Source organism: Loxodonta africana, chromosome 25, assembly GCF_030014295.1.
Source record: "Loxodonta africana isolate mLoxAfr1 chromosome 25, mLoxAfr1.hap2, whole genome shotgun sequence".
Classification (NCBI taxonomy): Eukaryota; Metazoa; Chordata; class Mammalia; order Proboscidea; family Elephantidae; genus Loxodonta; species Loxodonta africana.
In genome coordinates, this window is record NC_087366.1 from 59,246,556 (window position 1) to 59,264,753 (window position 18,198).

At 40.3% G+C, this 18,198-nt stretch overlaps 1 protein-coding gene across 1 annotated transcript in view; it reads right to left on the reverse strand.

Moving 5' to 3' along the window:
* Positions 1-18,198, reverse strand: part of LOC135228674 (uncharacterized) — a 65,782-nt gene continuing 47,584 nt past the window's right edge. Inside the window, exon 5 of the mRNA XM_064276964.1 lies at positions 1-1,814. Coding sequence (XP_064133034.1) covers positions 1,630-1,814 — 185 coding nt within the window. The 3' untranslated portion in view covers positions 1-1,629. The remainder of the gene's footprint in view (positions 1,815-18,198) is intronic.

Sequence of the window (18,198 nt, forward strand, 5' to 3'; positions counted from 1 at the left end):
AATGGCTGAGAGCCCTTTTTCCTGAGGAAATGTTTTGTGCAATATTTCAGGTAATCTCTTCTATAAGATCCACAAAAAATATACACCAACTCAAAAAGACAAAACAACCTTTTAATTCCAAGGCGAAAATGACCCCGAAAAGCCATATTAACATTTTAGCATTAAAAAAATTTCATATTCTCAAAGTTATCATCAAAGCGTCATTGCATTTTATAATTTAATTTAAAACATTCTTTTAGGTTAAACACACTTTTTGTCAGGAAAGAAATATTTAAACAATAATAATAATATTTAATATTTATTGAGTTCTCACCCTGTGCTAGACATTTTTTTCTGCATTGATATTTATGTTTAGGGGAAAGAATCTATTAATATTGTAATTGTTAGTGTAGCAGACAGAGGAAAACAGCTCTCAATGCAGATTAAAACATCCCAAAGAGTAGTTTCCATCTCGTGTTCACAACCTACAGCATTCCTGTGTAAACATGGAAATGATACAGTGATTTTTTTTTTTTTTTTTACTGTCCACAAATTCTCCTAAAATTTTTTAAATGAGATAAACTTTCAATGACGGCAGAGCCACCAGTATCATTGTGGTAAAACTTTTAGTTAAAAGCAGTGAGTTGAAGTTAATTATACATACATGTGAAGAAATATCAGGTAATGATCTGTCATTTAGGAAATGCAGCTCCTGGTTTTGGGTCTGCTTTGAGGGTAGCATAATGAGACTCTACTCTTAGCGGGGAAAATATCTCTGATTCCTGGAAATGTTGTTACTCTCTCCGTTTGCCTTGGTTTCAGGCCTGACATAGTTTGAGCAAGTATTTTACTCTATTAGGACATATTCTCCACATTTTTATGGGTTTGAATGAGAAGAAAAGTGGAAATGCTCTATGTGTAAATCGCTACTGCAGGAAAAATAGGAAGGATTGATTCATACTTTGGAAATGAATTTGTCCTAATAGAAAATAAACCATAAATATTCAGGAGGGCCAAATAACTCCTGTCAACTTTAATAATATCCACATTAACTCCTCTATATACTCTCAAATTTTAAGATTGTGCCTATTTTTGAATACAATAATGACATAAATTCCCCATCCTTATAAAATTGCTGGGTGCTCTCTATCCTGCCCTGAAAACTTAGTGATTTTTGATTGACAGAAAGATTACCTAATAAACCTTCACTACAAACTAATTAATCACTTTGGATACAACACTAAATTGGCAGGCATAAAAAAGCAAATGAGATGGGTGTTGAGGACCATTTTCAAATGACCTTAGTTAAAAGCCAAGTACAGACTTAATTCTTCTTTACCAGCACCTCCTTCTTGTTCACAGGAAACTGGTTCACATGTTTACGGGCATCCCCAGCCCCCAGGCTTTCCTGCCACACCCTAACAAACATTTGGCTTCTGTGAGTGGAACCACACAGAGAATCAATCGACAAGTATTTGCTGAGCTCTGGAATAAGGAGACAACAATGTTGTCAGCTGCAGTACAAAATATCCGCCTTCCCTGGAGTGTCCTAGAACCCCCACCTGTCCCAACTTCTGCACTTTTCATCCATGTTACCATCCCAGCATTTACTGCACTGCAGCGTTAATGAGTGTTGATACCTCCGCAGGCTCATTGGAGGAACGTCTTTTGTTCATTTCTGTATCTGCGGCGGATGACATGCAATATCTGGCACTCGACGCTTGTGTAATAAACCCATGCTGTCTGGAACAAAAGATGCTGGGTTTCAAAGTCATCCTTTTCCACTTGAAATGGTCGTTTTCCTGACGATTCAATAGAGCCGAATGGAGTACTGTCTACTAAGACAAGAAGGACAACATTCCTTAATAATATCAAGATTCCTTGTCTACTGAGAAAAGAAAAGAAGCAAAAGAAAGTTCTTGGTCTATCCTAACCATTAAGTCGACTTCATGTTGCACACGTGACCCTATAAGCTGACCGAAATTTGAAATCTTTCATTCCTCACTAAAAAATCTCAGTTGCCATGGAGTCATCTCTGATGCATGGAGACTCCATGTGTATCAGAGTAGAGCCGTGCTCCATTGGCTTTCCAATGGCTTATTCCTCAGAGGTGGATCTGGAGACCTTTCTTCCAATGGGCATGTGGATGAACTTGACCCTCCAACGTTTTGGTTAGCAGCAGGGCACGTTAACCCTTTGCACCCCCTGGGACTCCTCATTCCTCACTAGCCCTGTCAATTTCATTTCTGCCTGACGACTAGTGAGACAGGATCATGGTGGGCTTTCCTCCTTACTTTATATGTATTTGGAGCCCTGGTGGTGCGGTGGTTAAGAACTTGGCTGCTAACCAAAAGCTCTGCAGTTAGAATCCACCAGGCGCTCCTTGGAAACCCTATGGGGCAGTTCTACTCTGTCCTACAGGGTTGCTAGGAGTCGGAATTAACTCAAAGGCAATTTTTTTTTTTTAATGTAGTACTGCTAACATATTTCATCGATTTGTTCCCACCAATCTCTTGGGTTAACCCTTCTGTTAAAGGGGAAAAGATTTTTCAGTATAAAACAAAAGTTTTCTTAAATTCATTCAAGGCACGTGTTTCGCCAAATTCCTGGTCCACTTTGGTTTGCTGTTTATCTCAAACGGAACAGACCCAGTACATGAGAAGTCTACCTTATTTGTTACCATTCCCCACTGTTAACTCAAACACGCAAAGGATCGTGAGCGATCAAAGTATTACAGGTGGGTCATAGAAGGTCCTATAGGACAGATGAACTTTTGGTAGCTGCCCTCTGATCCCATGGGCAACAAGCAGCCTCTCAAGGTTTACCAGAATTTCATGTTCTAACCTCAGACCTAAACATAAATGACAAAAAACAGACATGGGACAGTCTAAAGAAAGAAAGCACTGGCAATTTATTACTTGAGAAGGGCTCCGCCATCCCCAGCTTTATCCTGAGCTGGCCCTCACTGCCCATGGTGGCTTCTGCCTGCTGTCCTCACTCATGGCTGGCTGCCTGTGCTGGGTGTGTGAGGAGGACCAGTCTGGTTCCAGGATCTGTCTTTGGAACTCCAAACACAGACATCCCTCCTACCAGACAAGCTGGGATATTAAGGAGCCCCCAGCTACTTACTGGGTCTCCCTTTCCGCATCCCACTGAGGGCCCCCAGCCTGGCCCACCCCATGCCTTCCGCTCTCTCCTCCCTGCTTTTATCGGGGCCGCCCAGAGACAGAGAGGGACAGAGGAATTATTTATTGTGCGTCTGTTTAAAATGAACGGCTTTTACATTTTAATGAGCACTAAATAGGTGCGAGGAAATATTGTTCATTAGCTGTAATCTGCGGAATTGCTTGACTGAACTTCCTTTGGCGGCTGCCTTAAACGGTTCACTCAAGTAGAGCAGTTTGTATGGTAATTAAGGGAGCGTTTTCCTGTCAACATCTGTGCTGCTCTTTACAAAGGGGAGGGAGCTGGCAGCTCCACCGGGAGCAGGAACGGCTAGGTGCCGAAAGACACAGGTGAGGCCAGGTTGAGGGTTGGGTTCAAAACCCCTAGTGGCACCATTTTTTCTTCTTGCCACTCTTTACAACCGCCACGAGCTCTGTTTCTTGCTTTCCTTCCGCTCAACCTTAATAATTCTGAAAAAAAATTCCTTCCCCATTCTTCCTGGCTAGGAAGAATTATCTCTCTGACATCTCTTCATTAATCACGTCCTTCACTTGGCAGCCCAGGCAGGGAGATTCAAGCTGCTTTGGAGAAGCAAGTGGTCTTCAGCTCTGTCAGATGGCTTCTTTCTGTTCTGTCATCCACTCTTCTCTGGACCATCCTTCTCCACACATTCAGTGGCATCAAGGTACTAGGATCAGAACTGTGGGATTCAGGGAATGCAGAGATTTGGGGACAAGGAAGAACTCATTTGGCTACTTCCAATTCCTGCTGTCACAGAGACCCCAGCCTCTCTCCACAGCACGCTATGTACAGTCTTAGTAATAGCAGCTTCCAGCCCTGTCGGATGATGTTTCCCAGGAATGACTTGGAGGACTGTTTGCATCCCTCCCAAGGAAAGAAGGACACTGCCTAGCCTCAGACCAGAGAGGCTCAAGACAGAGTGCTGATCTGACAGTTCCAGGAGACAGGGAGTGAGCACCACTGAGCTTCATTAGGAAGGTGTCCTGGCTACGCTGAAGCCAGGACTGAGAGACACAAAAGCAGACAATCCACCATGGCAAAGGGCCTGCAGGAGGACTGGCAATGAGAGCTTTTCATCTGCAGTTCAGACTGGGATTCAGGGCCAAACCCCAGCACCTGGAAGGACTAGAAAGAGGCCAGCAGAACCACAACTCTGGAAATTAGTGAACACAGAGGTTAAAGCAGGGATTCGTGTATGGGAAATAAAACAAGGAGCCGATCCCTCAATGCAGTTAGGTATAAGGCCTAACTAGCACCAGCAGCCATTTTGATTGAATATATTGTCCTTGAACAACGGGTAAACCAAACCGGGTGCCGTCGAGCTGACCCTGACTCACGGCGACCCCCTAGGTATGTGTCAGGGTAGAACTGCGCTCCGCGGGGTCTTCAGGGCTGGTTATTCAGAGCAGACGGCCAGGCCTTTCTTCTGAGGTGCCTCTGAGTAGACTCAAATCTCCAACTTTTTGGTTAGGAGCTGAGCACATTTGCTGTTTTCAACACCCAGGGACCCTGAACAATGGGTAGGACTTTTTATATTCTTTCTAGCAAAAGGCAGAACTATTCCAAGATTCTTGAGAGAAGCAGTTCTTTTCCCTCACTCTGAAGGCAATAGCGAAGCAGGGACAGGGGGTCAAGTAGGTTCTGACTGCTGAAGGAGGATGCTGTAGGCTGGGTTCTCTAGAGAAGGAAAACCAGTGAAGCATATGTATCTATATACACATAGAGATGTGTGTGTGTGTGTGTAGACAGAGAGGGAGAGATTTATATCAAGAAAACAGCTCACGTGGTTGTAGAGGCTGGCAAGTCCCAGGTCCATATGTCAGGCTGAAGGCTGAAGGCTTCTCCTGACTCACGTAGCTTCAGGGGCTGACGAACCCAAGACCAGTAAGTCAGACAGCAGGCTGCTGACTCACAGGTTGCAGAGGCTGACGAATCCCAAGTTGAGCAGGCAATATGGCAAGCCTCTGGTTCAAGTCCCAAGAACCGGAGGTCACGTGATGACAAGCCGGCTTCAGGATCCAGAACAAGCAAAAGCCAGTGAACTTTGCCAGAAAGTCCATATATGTTGGATGCTGGTAACACCCCCAAAAGAAACTCCTTCAATGATTGGCTGCTCATAACAGATCTCATCATGGAGGTGACTACATTTTACCAAATCACATCATGGAATTGATTACATCATTACATAATTTGCAAACTACTGAGAATCACAGCCCAGCCAAGTTGACACACAACCTTAACCATCACAGAAGACCAGAGGTAATTTACCAACTAGACAGTGGGGTTCTTAAAGGCAAGGAAAATACTCTGTTCATCTGTCCTTTTTTTGGTACTTAGGCAGTGTCTGGCACTCAGTGAATATCTTTTGAGTCAATGATAGAAAATTCTGTCAATAAGGGGAAAGACATAAAAATGGAATAGAAATGAGAGCTTTAATTGCCAATATTCATTTCCCAAGGGGTCTTTTATTTGATCGGGGAATTGGTAAATAATCAACAGCCTGAAAATTGAATGTGCACTCTTGCTCATCCCACTCAAAATCTTGATTTGGAAAAACACATGGAGAAACTCACACTGAATGTCTGTTGAAAGGGATTATATATGGTGCACACAGAAGCTGTACTCAATTCTGGCCAATTTCATTGTAACTCCGACTATTAAGGATTTTCTGTTCTTATTAAATATCATCTTCACTGACAGACCCTCTTATTAAGCATAGTGTTTTTTATCCTGATGCTACTTTTGTCTTGACTGTATTTGTATTTGATTATTAACTGATGCTTGCATTCTGTATTTCACCCCAAGACAATGTCAATAAATAGCTAATTTTTGAAGAGTCAAAGAAATAAACAAATGCAATAAACTTGAAATGACTAAAGATAATTCTCTTGGAGATAGCATGAATAACTCTAATCCACAAACGTGCCCCAAATTATCATAGGTTTAAAATAGCTGCCCTGCCGTACTCAGTTGCTCTAATTAGGCTGGAAAAACCTTCTCATCTGAGTGGTGTTCTTTTTTTCTTATCATATACTTCCTCCCCTGAGTGAAGGATTGTGGTAAGATGCTGAAAAGGAAGCAGCAGAAGAATGGAAGTAATTAGCATTGGATCATTTTCCAAGTATTTATTCAAGTGTTACCCACAAACAAATATACATAATATATCCTGGCAGGATGTGATAGGAGGGCTAAACTGCTGAGCTAGGAGAACCAAAGTGCCATCTTTAAGAGTTTTGAGGTTTGGTTTTCCAGCAGGGCACGTCAACAGCCTGTAGGTACTTTGTTAAGCCTCCTCCCTATCCTCAACTGGCTTTTCGTGTAGTCATGGGGACAGAGATTAAATAAGTACAATTGGTTCTTCTAGATCCCATCCCAGGCATATGTACTAGATAGAGCGGGAAGGGAGCATACCTGTCAATGCTACCTGGGAGAAAGAGGCACCAGGCAAGTGTTCATAGATGAAGCAATGCCTGGTGAGAATTCTTGAAGAAAAGAAAGCGTTTGTCAGAAAACTGGGAGCAGAAGCAGGTAGAGCACCGGAAGGAAAAATATTCCAGAGGTTTGGCAGAGTGAACTAAGTTAGAGAAGAGTCAATAGACATAACTACAGGGGTCTGTGAGTTGTTCAGCAAGGACTGAGAACAGGGTGTGAAGATGGGAAGGTGCAGAGGGACAAGGGGCAGGAAGTTTCAAGGCAGGGAGTCAGGTAGGTGTCACGTCCTAAGGAATTTAATTATATCCATTTATGGACAATGGAGAATCACTGGAAATATTACCCAGGAAACACATATGACCAGGTTTGAGTCTTAGACCACTTTGACAGCAGTGGAAATGGAATTAGAAGGTTGAAGGGTGGAGGTAGGGAAAATCCTAGAAGTTTACGCTTAATAAAATTATTTTTAAATTTTAAATATTAGAAATGCAGAGAAAAGTAGATACAGAAGATTAGTGTACTGTCATGGATTTAATTGTGTCCCCCTAAAACGTATGTCAATTTGCCTAGGCCATGATTCCCAGAATTGTGTGGTTGTCCACCATTTTGTCATCTGACGTGATTTTCCTATGTGTTGTAAATCCTACCACTATGATGTTAATGAGGCAGGATTAGAGGCATTTATGTTAATGAGGCAGGACTCAATCTACAAGACTAGGTTGTGTTTTAAGTCAATCTCTTTTGAGATATAAAAGAGAGAAGTGAACAGAGAGACGGGGGACCTTATATCAACAAGAAAGTAGCACCAGGACCCAGGATCCCTGCACTTAGAAGCTCCCAGACCAGGGGAAGACTGATGACAAGGACCCTCCCTTAGAGCAAACACAGAGAGAAAAGACTTCGCCTGGAACTGGCACTCTGAATTCAGATTTCTAGCCTCCTAGATTGTCAGAGAATAAATTTCTCTTCGTTAAAGCCGTGCACTTGTGGTATTTCTGTTGTAGCAGTGCTAGATGACTAAGACAGGCAGTAATCCAGGGACAGAGGACCAGGCCCTGAACTAAAAAGGCAACAACATTGTTGACGGTGGTTAGAAAAAGTTGGTTTTTCTACAGACACAGCTTCTGTAAGATTTGGTGACTGACTAGACGTGGAGAGTAGGAAAACGGATTAAGTTTAGGATGAATTGTAAAAACGTATTGATTCAACAGGGTTACAGGTTGCCTAGTATTACTATTTGGACCATATTATTATTATTAATTACTGCTGTTAGTTAGGCATAGAGCTAGGCCCTGGGTATATGACAAAGTATTGGATGGTCACTGCCCACAGATTCCTGCAAAGGTAGTTAGATGGCGGCACCTCACCTCGTAATAGTGAATATTGACATAGAGGCAGGTTGGAAAAAAATTTTTTTTATAATTGAGATATAATTCACAAACAATAAAAGTAATTCTTTTAAAGTGTACAATTCAGTGGCTTTTAGAATATTCACAAAGTTGTGCAACCATCACCACTATCGAATTCCAGAACATTTTCATCACCCCAGAAAGAAACCCTGTGTCCACTATCAGTCAACGCCCTTCCCTCAGTCAACTTCAACTTCCTAAGTTAAAGTCTTATTAGGAGCACTGAACTAGAGGTATCTGTGCGGCTATCTGGGTGGGCCCTCTAAGGAGTATTTGGGGCTAGAGTTCAGAGAGAAATCTGCATTGGAAATGGAGGTTTGGAAATATTCCTCCAATAGGAACTCGTGGAAGCCATAATGGGAAGGAGATTCTTCAGAGGGAGGAAAGAAGATGGCCAAGCCTAAGTCCTGAAGAACACAAACATTTAACGTTTGCGTTGTCAATGGCGGTATAGTTTGCATTATCTGAAATGTGTCCTTCCACAAGTACAAAATTCATCTAGCCGTTCATACACATGTGGAACTTGCTATCTACAGAAATCTAGGTGTCTGTGATCATTGCTTTCCCAGAATGGCCAAAGTAAATGCATCCAGAAGGTAGTCATTATGATCGCTTTAAAAAATAATTCATGATTATCTGGGTATCATTTTCTACAAACTTTCTGCTATCCTCACTTATAGGAATTTTAAGTATTATATTTTCACATTCTTCTTACCAATGAGATTCTAAATTCCTTGAGTAGAGAGCCCAGATCATATTTCTTTTTATTCTCAGCTGGACATAGTGCTTATATATGTTGCTGTTGTTGTGTGCCATTGAGTCGGTTCCGACCCATAGCAACCAGTAAGTGCAAAATAAATATCTTTTGATAAGAAAAAAATATATATTTCTGTGGCTACTTTTTCACTAATAATGCATTTAATCTCCACATCCATATATCTGATCTTTTATTTATTTAACCCACCACTCTCTCAGTTGGTCGTACCGTGGTAGCTTGTGTGTTGCTGTGATGCTGGAAGTTATGCTGCTGGTATTTCAAATACCAGCAGGGTCATCCATGGTTTCAGTGAAGCTTCCAGACTAAGACAGACTAGGAAGAAGGACCTGGTGATCTACTTCTAAAAAAAACTGGCCAATGAAAACCTTATGAATAGCAGTGGAACACTGGCTGATATAGTGCTGGAAGATGAGCCCCACAGGTTGCAAGGCACTCAAACCATGACTAGGGAAGAGCAGCCTCCTCAAGGTACAGTCCATTTTATTATATGGGTGGAGTTAAGCCTTTAGGACTTTCATTTGCTAATGTGGCACAATTAAAAAGAAGAAACAGTTGCAAACATCCATTAATAATTGGAACATGGAAGGTATGAAGTATGAATCTAAGAAAATTGGAAGTTTTCAAAAATGAAATGGAACTCTTGAAGATAGTTATCCTAGGCATTAGTCAGCTGAAATGGACTGGCATCGGCCATTTTGAACCAAACAATCATATGGTCTCCTATACTGGGAATGACTAACTAAAAAGGAAGGGCATTGCATTCATTGTTAAAAAGAGGATTTCAAGACCTATCCTGAAGTACGATCTGTCAGTGATAGGAGAATATTCATACACCCACAAGGAAGACTGGTTAATACAGCTATTATTCAAATTTATGCACCATCCACTAACACCAAACATGAGAAAGTTGAAGATTTTTAACAACTTCTGCAGTCTGAAATTGATTAAACATTTAATCAAGATATAGTGATAGTTTCTGGTGATTGGAATATGAAAGTTGGAAACAAAGAAGAATCGGTAGTCAGGATATATGACCTTGGTGATAGAAATGACATCAGAGATCTCAAGATAGAATTTTGCAAGACCAATGACCTATTCATTGGAAATACCTGTTTTCAACAACATAACAGGAACTTTGTCAGATGGAATCCACGGGAACCAAATCGACTACATCTGTGGAAAGAGATGATGGAGAAGCTCAATAACCTCAGTCAGAACCAGACCAGGGGTCACCTGTGGAACAGTCCATCAATTGCTCATGTGCAAGTTCAAGTTGAAGCTGAAGAAAATTGAAACAAGTCCACCAGGGCCAAAGTATGACCTTGAGTATATCCCACTTGAATTTAGAGACTATCTAATAGTCTCTAAATCTAATAGACTAGAACAGATTTGATGCATTGAACACTAATGACCGAAGACCAGACAAGTTGTGGGATGACATCAAGGACATCAAACACGAAGACAACTGAAGGTAATTAAAAAGACAGGAAAGAAAAAACAACCAAAATGGATGTCAAAAGAGACTCTGAAACTTGCTTTTGAGCATTAAGTAGCTACAGTGAATAAAAGAAATGATGAAGAGAAAATTTCAAAGGGTGGCTTGAGAAGACAAAGTAAAGTATTATATTGAAATGTGCAAAACCTGGAATTAGAAAACAAAAAGGAAGAACACGCTCCACTTTTCTCAAGCTGAAAAAACCGAAGAAAAAATTGAAGCCTTGAGTTGTACTATTAAAGGATTCTATGGAGAAAAAATTGAACGACACAAGAATTGGACGACATTCAACCATTTCAGGAGGTAGCATATGATCAAGAATCAGTGGTTCTGAAGGAAGAAGTCCACACTGAAGGCACTTGCGGAAAACCAGGCTCCAGGATTTGGCGGAAAACCAGGCTCCAGAATCTGGTGGAATACCAGTTGAGATGTTTCAACAAATGAACGCAATGCTGGAAGCGCTCCCTTGTCTATGCCAAGATATTTGGAAGACAGCTACCTGGTTGTTATGGATTGAATTGTGTCCCCCAAAAATGTGAGTCAACTTGGCTAGGCCATGATTCCCAGTATTGTGTGATTGTCCACCATTTTGTTATTTGATGTGATTTTCCTGTGTGTTGGAAATCCTACCTCTATGATGTTAATGAGGCAGAATTAGAAGAAGTTATGTTAATGAGGCAGGAATTAGGTTGTATGTTGAGTCAATCTCTTTTGAGGTATAAAAGAGAGAAGTGAGCAGAGAGACAGGGGGACCTTATACCACCAAGAAAGCAGGACCGGGAGCAGAGCACATCCTTTGGACCTGGGGTTCCTGCACTGAGAAGCTCTTAGACCAGGAGAAGATTGATGACAAGGACCTTTCCCCAGAACAAACACAGAGAGAATGCCTTCCCCTGGAGCTGGCACCCTGAATTTGGACTTCTAGCCTCCTAAACTATGACAGAACAAATTTCTCTTTGGTAAAGCCATTTAAAATCAGGAAAGGTGTGCATTAGGGTTGTATCCTTTTGCCATACTTATTAAACCTGTATGTTGAGCAAATAATTCGAGAAGCTGGACTCTATGAAGAAGAATGGGGCATCTGGATTGGAGGAAGACTCATTAATAACCTGGGATATGCAGATGACACAATCTTGCTTGCTGAATGTGAAGAGGACTTGAAGCACTTACTGATAAAGATCAAAGAGTACAGCCTTCAGTATGGATTACACCTCAACTTAAAGAAAAAAAAATCTTCACAACTAGACCAATAAGCAACGTCATGATAAACAGAGAAAATATTGAAGTTGTCAAGGATTTCATTTTACTTGTATCCACAGTCAACACCCAAGGAAGCAGCAGTCAAGAAATGAAATGAGGTAGTGCATTGGGTAAATCTGCCTCAAAAGACCTCTTTAAAGTGTTAAAAAGCAAAGATGTCACTTTGAAGACTAAAGTGTGGCTGACCCAAGCCATGGTGTTTTCCTCTGCCTCATGTGCACGCGAAAGCTGGACAATGAGTAAGGAAGACCAAAGAAGAATTGATGTATTTGAATTACGGTGTTGGCAAAGAATATTGAATATACCTTGGACTGCCAGAAGAATGAACAAATCTGTCTTGGAAGAAGTACAGCCAGAATGCTTCTTAGAAGTGAGGATGGGGAGACTTTGTCTCAAGTACTTTGGACATATTATCAGGAGGGACCAGTCCCTTTAGAAGGACATCATGCTTGGTAAAGTTGAGGGTCAGTGAAAAAACAGAAGACCCTCAAGAGATAACACAATGGCTGCTGCAACGATGGGCTCAAACATAGCAACAATTGTGAGGATGGTGCAGGTCCGGGCAGTGTTTCTTTCTGTTGTACATAGGGTCACTATGAGTCAGAATCAACTCAATTGCAACGCTTTTTTTTTTTTTTTTTAGTGTACTATGCCTACATACCTGCCACAATCTTATGCACCCAGGTGAAAATAAAATATGTCTTAAAATCTTATTTACAATTATATTTTATTCTTTGTATTAGTAAAAGACAACTTTTTGTTGAATTAGTTCTAAGAATCAATATTTAAAAATACAAGTATGTATATTTTAAAGAAAACCAGTCAGATATCTTTTTAAATGATTTCTTCTCATGGCTGGTTTATGCAGTTGCTTTTTGCTTATATTTTTAGCCCACTCAGTTAAGACAGAATCAAATGTTTTAAAGTAACCACTCCAAAACTAAGACAGGACTTTTATTTTCTCTGGCTTTGTGTTCACTTTAGGAGTCCCTGGGCGGTGTGAGGAAACCTGGTGGTGTAGTGGTTATGTGCTAACCAAAAGGGCTGCAGTCTAAATCCACCAGGTGCTCCTTGGAAACTCTATGGGGTAGTTCTGCTCTTACCTACAAGGCTGCTATGAGTAGGAATTGACTCGGCAGCAATGGGTTTGGTTTTTGGTTTGGGTGGTGTGAATGGTGAAGCCCTTGACTACTAACCATAAAGGTTGGCCGTTCAGACACACCCAGAGATACTTCGGAAGAAAGGCCTAGCCATCTGCTTTGGGAAGGTCACCGCCTTGAAAACGCTATGGAGCACAGTTCTGCTGTGTACACATGGGGTCACCATACATCAGGATCGAGTTGATAGCAACTGGCTTTGGCTTTCACTTTGGTTATATAGTATTTATTAGGAAAGCATTATGTGAAGTATGTTATCAGATTATTTTAACTTGTGCCATTTTTTATTACTTTATGTGAGAAAAAGAGGTTTTGACAATGTAATTTGATATATGTAATCAACAAATTGCAATGTTTTGCTAAGAGTCTACTGGGGCTTTTAACCTAATGTGGGTGTCATTGCCGGTACCCCCACACTAAAATTCAGCATTAGGAGCCAACAGGGCATATTTTGGTCCTCCAGCAACATTTGCCTTGGAATTAAAACTAACACATCAACCACTTGCTGAACATACTCATGGGCTCCTAACGTGTACCCCACAGTGACTTTGGTATGTACACAGAACGGCTCTTTACATTTCCACTTACTTTTAATCCTTCTCCCCAAATATTTTTTTAAAAAGTGCTTGTCTCAGCCTGAAAAACTCTCTTTAATAATAATAATAAACCCAACTGGAGTATAAAAGACAATTAGAACAAAATTATTAGGCCATTTTCCTCTATTGTTTGAAAAACATTTAAATGGATACAGAACTGGAGGAAAAAATTCACCCTTAGAAACTGGGGAGGAAACTTTTGCTTAGAGCTGAATCAGGAGAGGTAACATAGAACTTATTTTCAGCGCTTCAGCCAGTTCTTGTTTGTGAGAATGCTGGGTTTGAGGGCAGAAGCTAAAAAGAGCTAAATTACTTTGCATAAGGAATGATAAATACTTGGCTAAAACAAGAGGGAGGGTCTGAGAAGGGATGAAGAGACAGAAGATTCTAGTGAAAGCCAAGCATTGCAGTCATATGGCAAAGGGACTGTTGCGTAAGTCCCTTACCTTCTGCCCAGCCCGACTCATAGCAACCTTAGGTGTAACAGAAGGAAACCACGCCCGGTCCTGTGTCATCTTCACTCCGTTAATAACAGGGATTTATAATGTGCAGTTTTCAGTTGTACCTATTACTGCAGTAGAAGTCCTTCCAACTCTTCAAACTTCTGTAGAGTCTGGTATGCACATGAATGCGTTGTGTGACTACTGTGCAGTTGGAGGATAATGTCCTTAAATCCTTTAATTTCATGCCTGAGTTGATGTGATCTGAATAGGGACAGCCCACGCAGGACAACACCTCTACACAAAAACTCGGGCTTGGAGCCAGTGGTGTTCAGTCAATGGTGAGCACTTCCTAGGTGTGAATCTGGGTGTGAGTCACAGTCCCCGCAGCTGCTACCTGAGTACCCGTCAGGAAATCACTTACCTATTTTATCTCTCTCCTGCCTGGATTCACAAAACATTTCGGCCAAGGTGAATTACTTCCTCCCTCAATCACCCGATTAGTAAAATAGCAATAACAATGCCCATATCCACAGTATTGTTTGGAGGGGCGGTTCGTAAAACGCGCTACCCTTTTCATCTTGCTCTCTCAAATATAAAATTGCCGGAATCCACCAATTCTGATGTGGTATCCAGAAAATGCCAGTAATTGACTTCAAATTAGCTTGGACCTGGGGGAATGATCAGATTTCTGAATTCTTCATTGTTCCTCTGTGGATATAGCTCCATTTTCCCTAATATCACTATTGCTTCTGCGATGTAATGTTTTTACGTGTTAGTCACTGCAAGTGTTCTCTGATTCGTGGAGGAGCATAGTGCAGTGGTTGGAATCCTGGCTCCATCATCTGCCGCTTACGGGCTGTGTGAGCTTAGCCAGCCGCTCTGTGCTTTAGGGTCCTCCTAAGTCTGGTATGAAGACTAAATAAAACACTTAGAATAGCATCTGTAAAATAGCAAGTGTTCTTTTCATATTAGCTTTTATTAACAATAGTAGCAACTAATTATTGAGCCAAAAAAGGAGCCAGGAATTTTGTATGTAGTGTTTTATTTAATCCCAATCTTAAATTTATAAGGTAGGGATTACTATTCTTATTTTGTGGATGAGCAAATGAGGCTCAGAATTTAAATTCTTATGTCTTCCAAACACCATGAATGTATTAAAGTTGCTTAATTAAAAATGATTGGATTTGAAATGATGAAATGATTTAAGAGATGTTGGATTGACTCTTCCAGGATAATTTACGAGTCCTCTTTTCAGGAACCTACATATTAAAAGACTATTTCCTGTCACTACTATATTGAATTATAGTGTACTTATAAACCAATAACTATTGATAAAGTATAGGTATTAGTTTAAGATTTTACAGTATGCTTACCTATAGTACTAAAGTTAATTTATAAAGTGAAGGGATCCTTTGCAGGCAGATTGCCGTGTAAGTTCTTTATTAAAATACTGTGTTGATAGAAACAGATGAACAAAGCTCCTACTGCATTTTTAACTTATCTGAACTTTTCTGATCAAAAAAGGTCACAGTATATTCAGATATTGCAATATATCATAGATAAGCCTACATCAAACTCCTGGATAAGTTGATTTATCCTTTGCCTTATTTACTTATCCTGAAATAAATAAGTTTATTTAAGTTGTTTTATTTATCCATATTTACATCTAAATAAACAAATTTACCTTGTTTTATTAATTCCAATTTTTGGTATGTTAGCGAAGTTACGTATTCTATTTCATAATCTGAAACCACTGTTTGATACCATCATAAACTACAAATGGAATAGCCAAGTAGAAATACTTGGAGATAGTCACAGTACAATTCATTATTTCACTTCCAAATTGCATCATAGAGAATAATGACTTAGAGATGTGCTCAGGGGGTAGACTTACTCCCAGGGTCTGCTAAGGACATACATTAAAATAAATCAATCCATGCAGCCAGTGGGTCAGTAAAAATACCTGAATACACTTGCTCTACCAATCCCTTCTGAGAAGTCATGACAGCGACCTGCTTTGGGGATGAGTGAGCAGACAGCAGATGCCGCACCATTGGTATGGTCTGGACTTTGGACTTTTGTTGTATATAGAACACAGGGCCGAGCATTTCTAATTTGACTCAAACTGCACAAAAAATATCAAAAACTTAGAAAAGAGCTTTTTTTTTTTTTTTTTTTTAAGGATTTTCTTGTGCAAAGCAGGGTTACAAGGGGTATACAGATGTATAGGAAGAGCACAGGATTTCTGCTTGCGGTGAACTTACAATATAGTTGGGAGAAATATAATACATACATAGAGAGAGATGAATGTATGTATACACACACACGTACTTACAAAGTCTACAGGAGAAAGGTTATAGAACAACACGTGTGCCCCTCTTTCTGTCCTCCACCAATTCAATCCCAGCTTCAAGGCTCATCTCAACACTGAAGATCGTGAAGATCTTACCAGAATCTTCAAGATAACCCATATATCCAGCATTCCTTAAGCACTTAAAGAGAAAGTCCACACCACACTGCATATGAGCTGCTTACATTATTCCCCCAGTGTTGCGTATACAGTGCATTAAAAGGCAGATCAAGCTTCATGTCTTAAGGAACACATGTGACACTTTCTCCTCGGAGTGCTCTCCCATGTCTCCTCTGGCCACTGCGTATTAGTCTTTGAGTTCTTGTCTTCCTGTGGGAAAGAGCTGGGCTAGGTGCCCTTCCTCCATGCAATGCAGTTTTCTTACACACGATCGTAGTTGATCGTTTAATTGTTTCTTCCGGTAGGGCTTTCAGTTCTCGAGGGCTGGGATTCTGATTTATTTTCTGATTTATACCCAAGGGCTAGCTGATTTCTCAGTACACAGTTGGCACTCCATAACTATTTACCAAATTAACAAGTAGAATTTGTGGAAGCATTTTATAGAAGATTGGATGCTTGTTAAAGGAATGACTGCCCATGACTTTTTAGAAGTCTTCAATTCCTTTCTTTTCCTCATGCCCTGTATTTGATTTTTCGTAAATTCTCTTGTCTCTGCCTCATGTCGAGAATCTAGTCTTTCCTCATCATCTCCACTTTCCTTTTTTTTTTTTTAATCTTGCTTTGTTTTTTTGGATTTCCTGTCTGGGTTGACTTCTGGTTGCTTTGCCCAGTGTTCTAGTCTTGGGTTGATACCTGATATGACTGATTTTTTAACCAAAGAACCTTTAGTATTTCTTGTAGTTTTGGTTTGGTTTTTATGAATTCCCTCAACTTGTGTTTATCTGGAAATGTCTTAATTTCACCTTCATATTTAAAAGACAGTTTTGACGAATATATGATTCTTGGCAGGCAATTTTTTCCTTCAATTTTTTAAATATGTCATCCTATTGCCCTCTTGCCTGCATGGTTTTTGCTGAGTAGTCCGAGCTTATTCTTTTTGGCTCTCCTTTGTAGGTGGCTTTTCTTTTATCCCTCGCTGCTCTTATAATTGTCTCTTTATCTTTGGTTTTGGCAAGCTTGATTATAATATGTCTTGGTGACTTTCTTTTAAGATCTACCTTATGTGGAGTTCGATGAGCATCTTGGATGGATATCGTCTCATCTTTCACAATATCAGGGAAGTTTTCTGCCAACAAATCCTCAGCAATTTTCTCTGTATTTTCTGTTATCCCTCCTTGTTCTGGTACTCCAATCACTCATAGGTTATTTCTCTTGATAGAGTCCCACATGATTCTTAAGTTTTCTTCATTTTTTAAAATTCTTTTATCTGATTTTTCTTCAAATATATTAGTGCCAAGTGATTTATCTTTGAGTTCAGAAATTCTAGCTTCTACTTGCTCAATTCTGTTCCTCTGACTTTCTATTGAGTTATCTAATTCTGTAATTTTATTGTTAATCTGAATTTCTGATTGCTGTCTGTGTATGGATTTTTCCAGCTTATTCAACTTTTCATTATGTTCCTGAATAATTTCTTCAGTTGCTTTATCTGTGTGTTCTTTGGCTTGTTCTGTGTATTGCCTCATTTCCTTCCTGATGTCTTGAAGGGTTCTGTATATTAAACTTTTGTATTCTGCATCTGGTAATTCCAGGAATGCACTTTCATCTAGAAGATCCCTGGATTCTTTGTTTTGAGAGCCTGTTGAGGTGATCATGGTCTGCTTCTTTATGTGACTTGATACTGACTGTTGTCTCCGAGCCATCTATAAGTTATTGTATTAGTTTATGCTTGCTTACTGTGTCGTAGCTGCTTGCTTTGTTTTGTTTTGGTATACCGCTATGGGTTGCTTGAGTGAGCTAGCTTGATTATTTTTGCCTTTGGAGCTCTGGTGTCCTCTCCCCACCTGGCTAGAGCTGTTATCAGGTATATCAGTCCAGAAGTCCATTCAGTTTTCTTGTATGAATTCAGCTCAGGTTTCCAGGTAGCTGATATCAAATGTGTGGTACAGGTTCTGTCCTACAGTCTTAGAGGGGCAGGGGTGATTGGCGTATATAC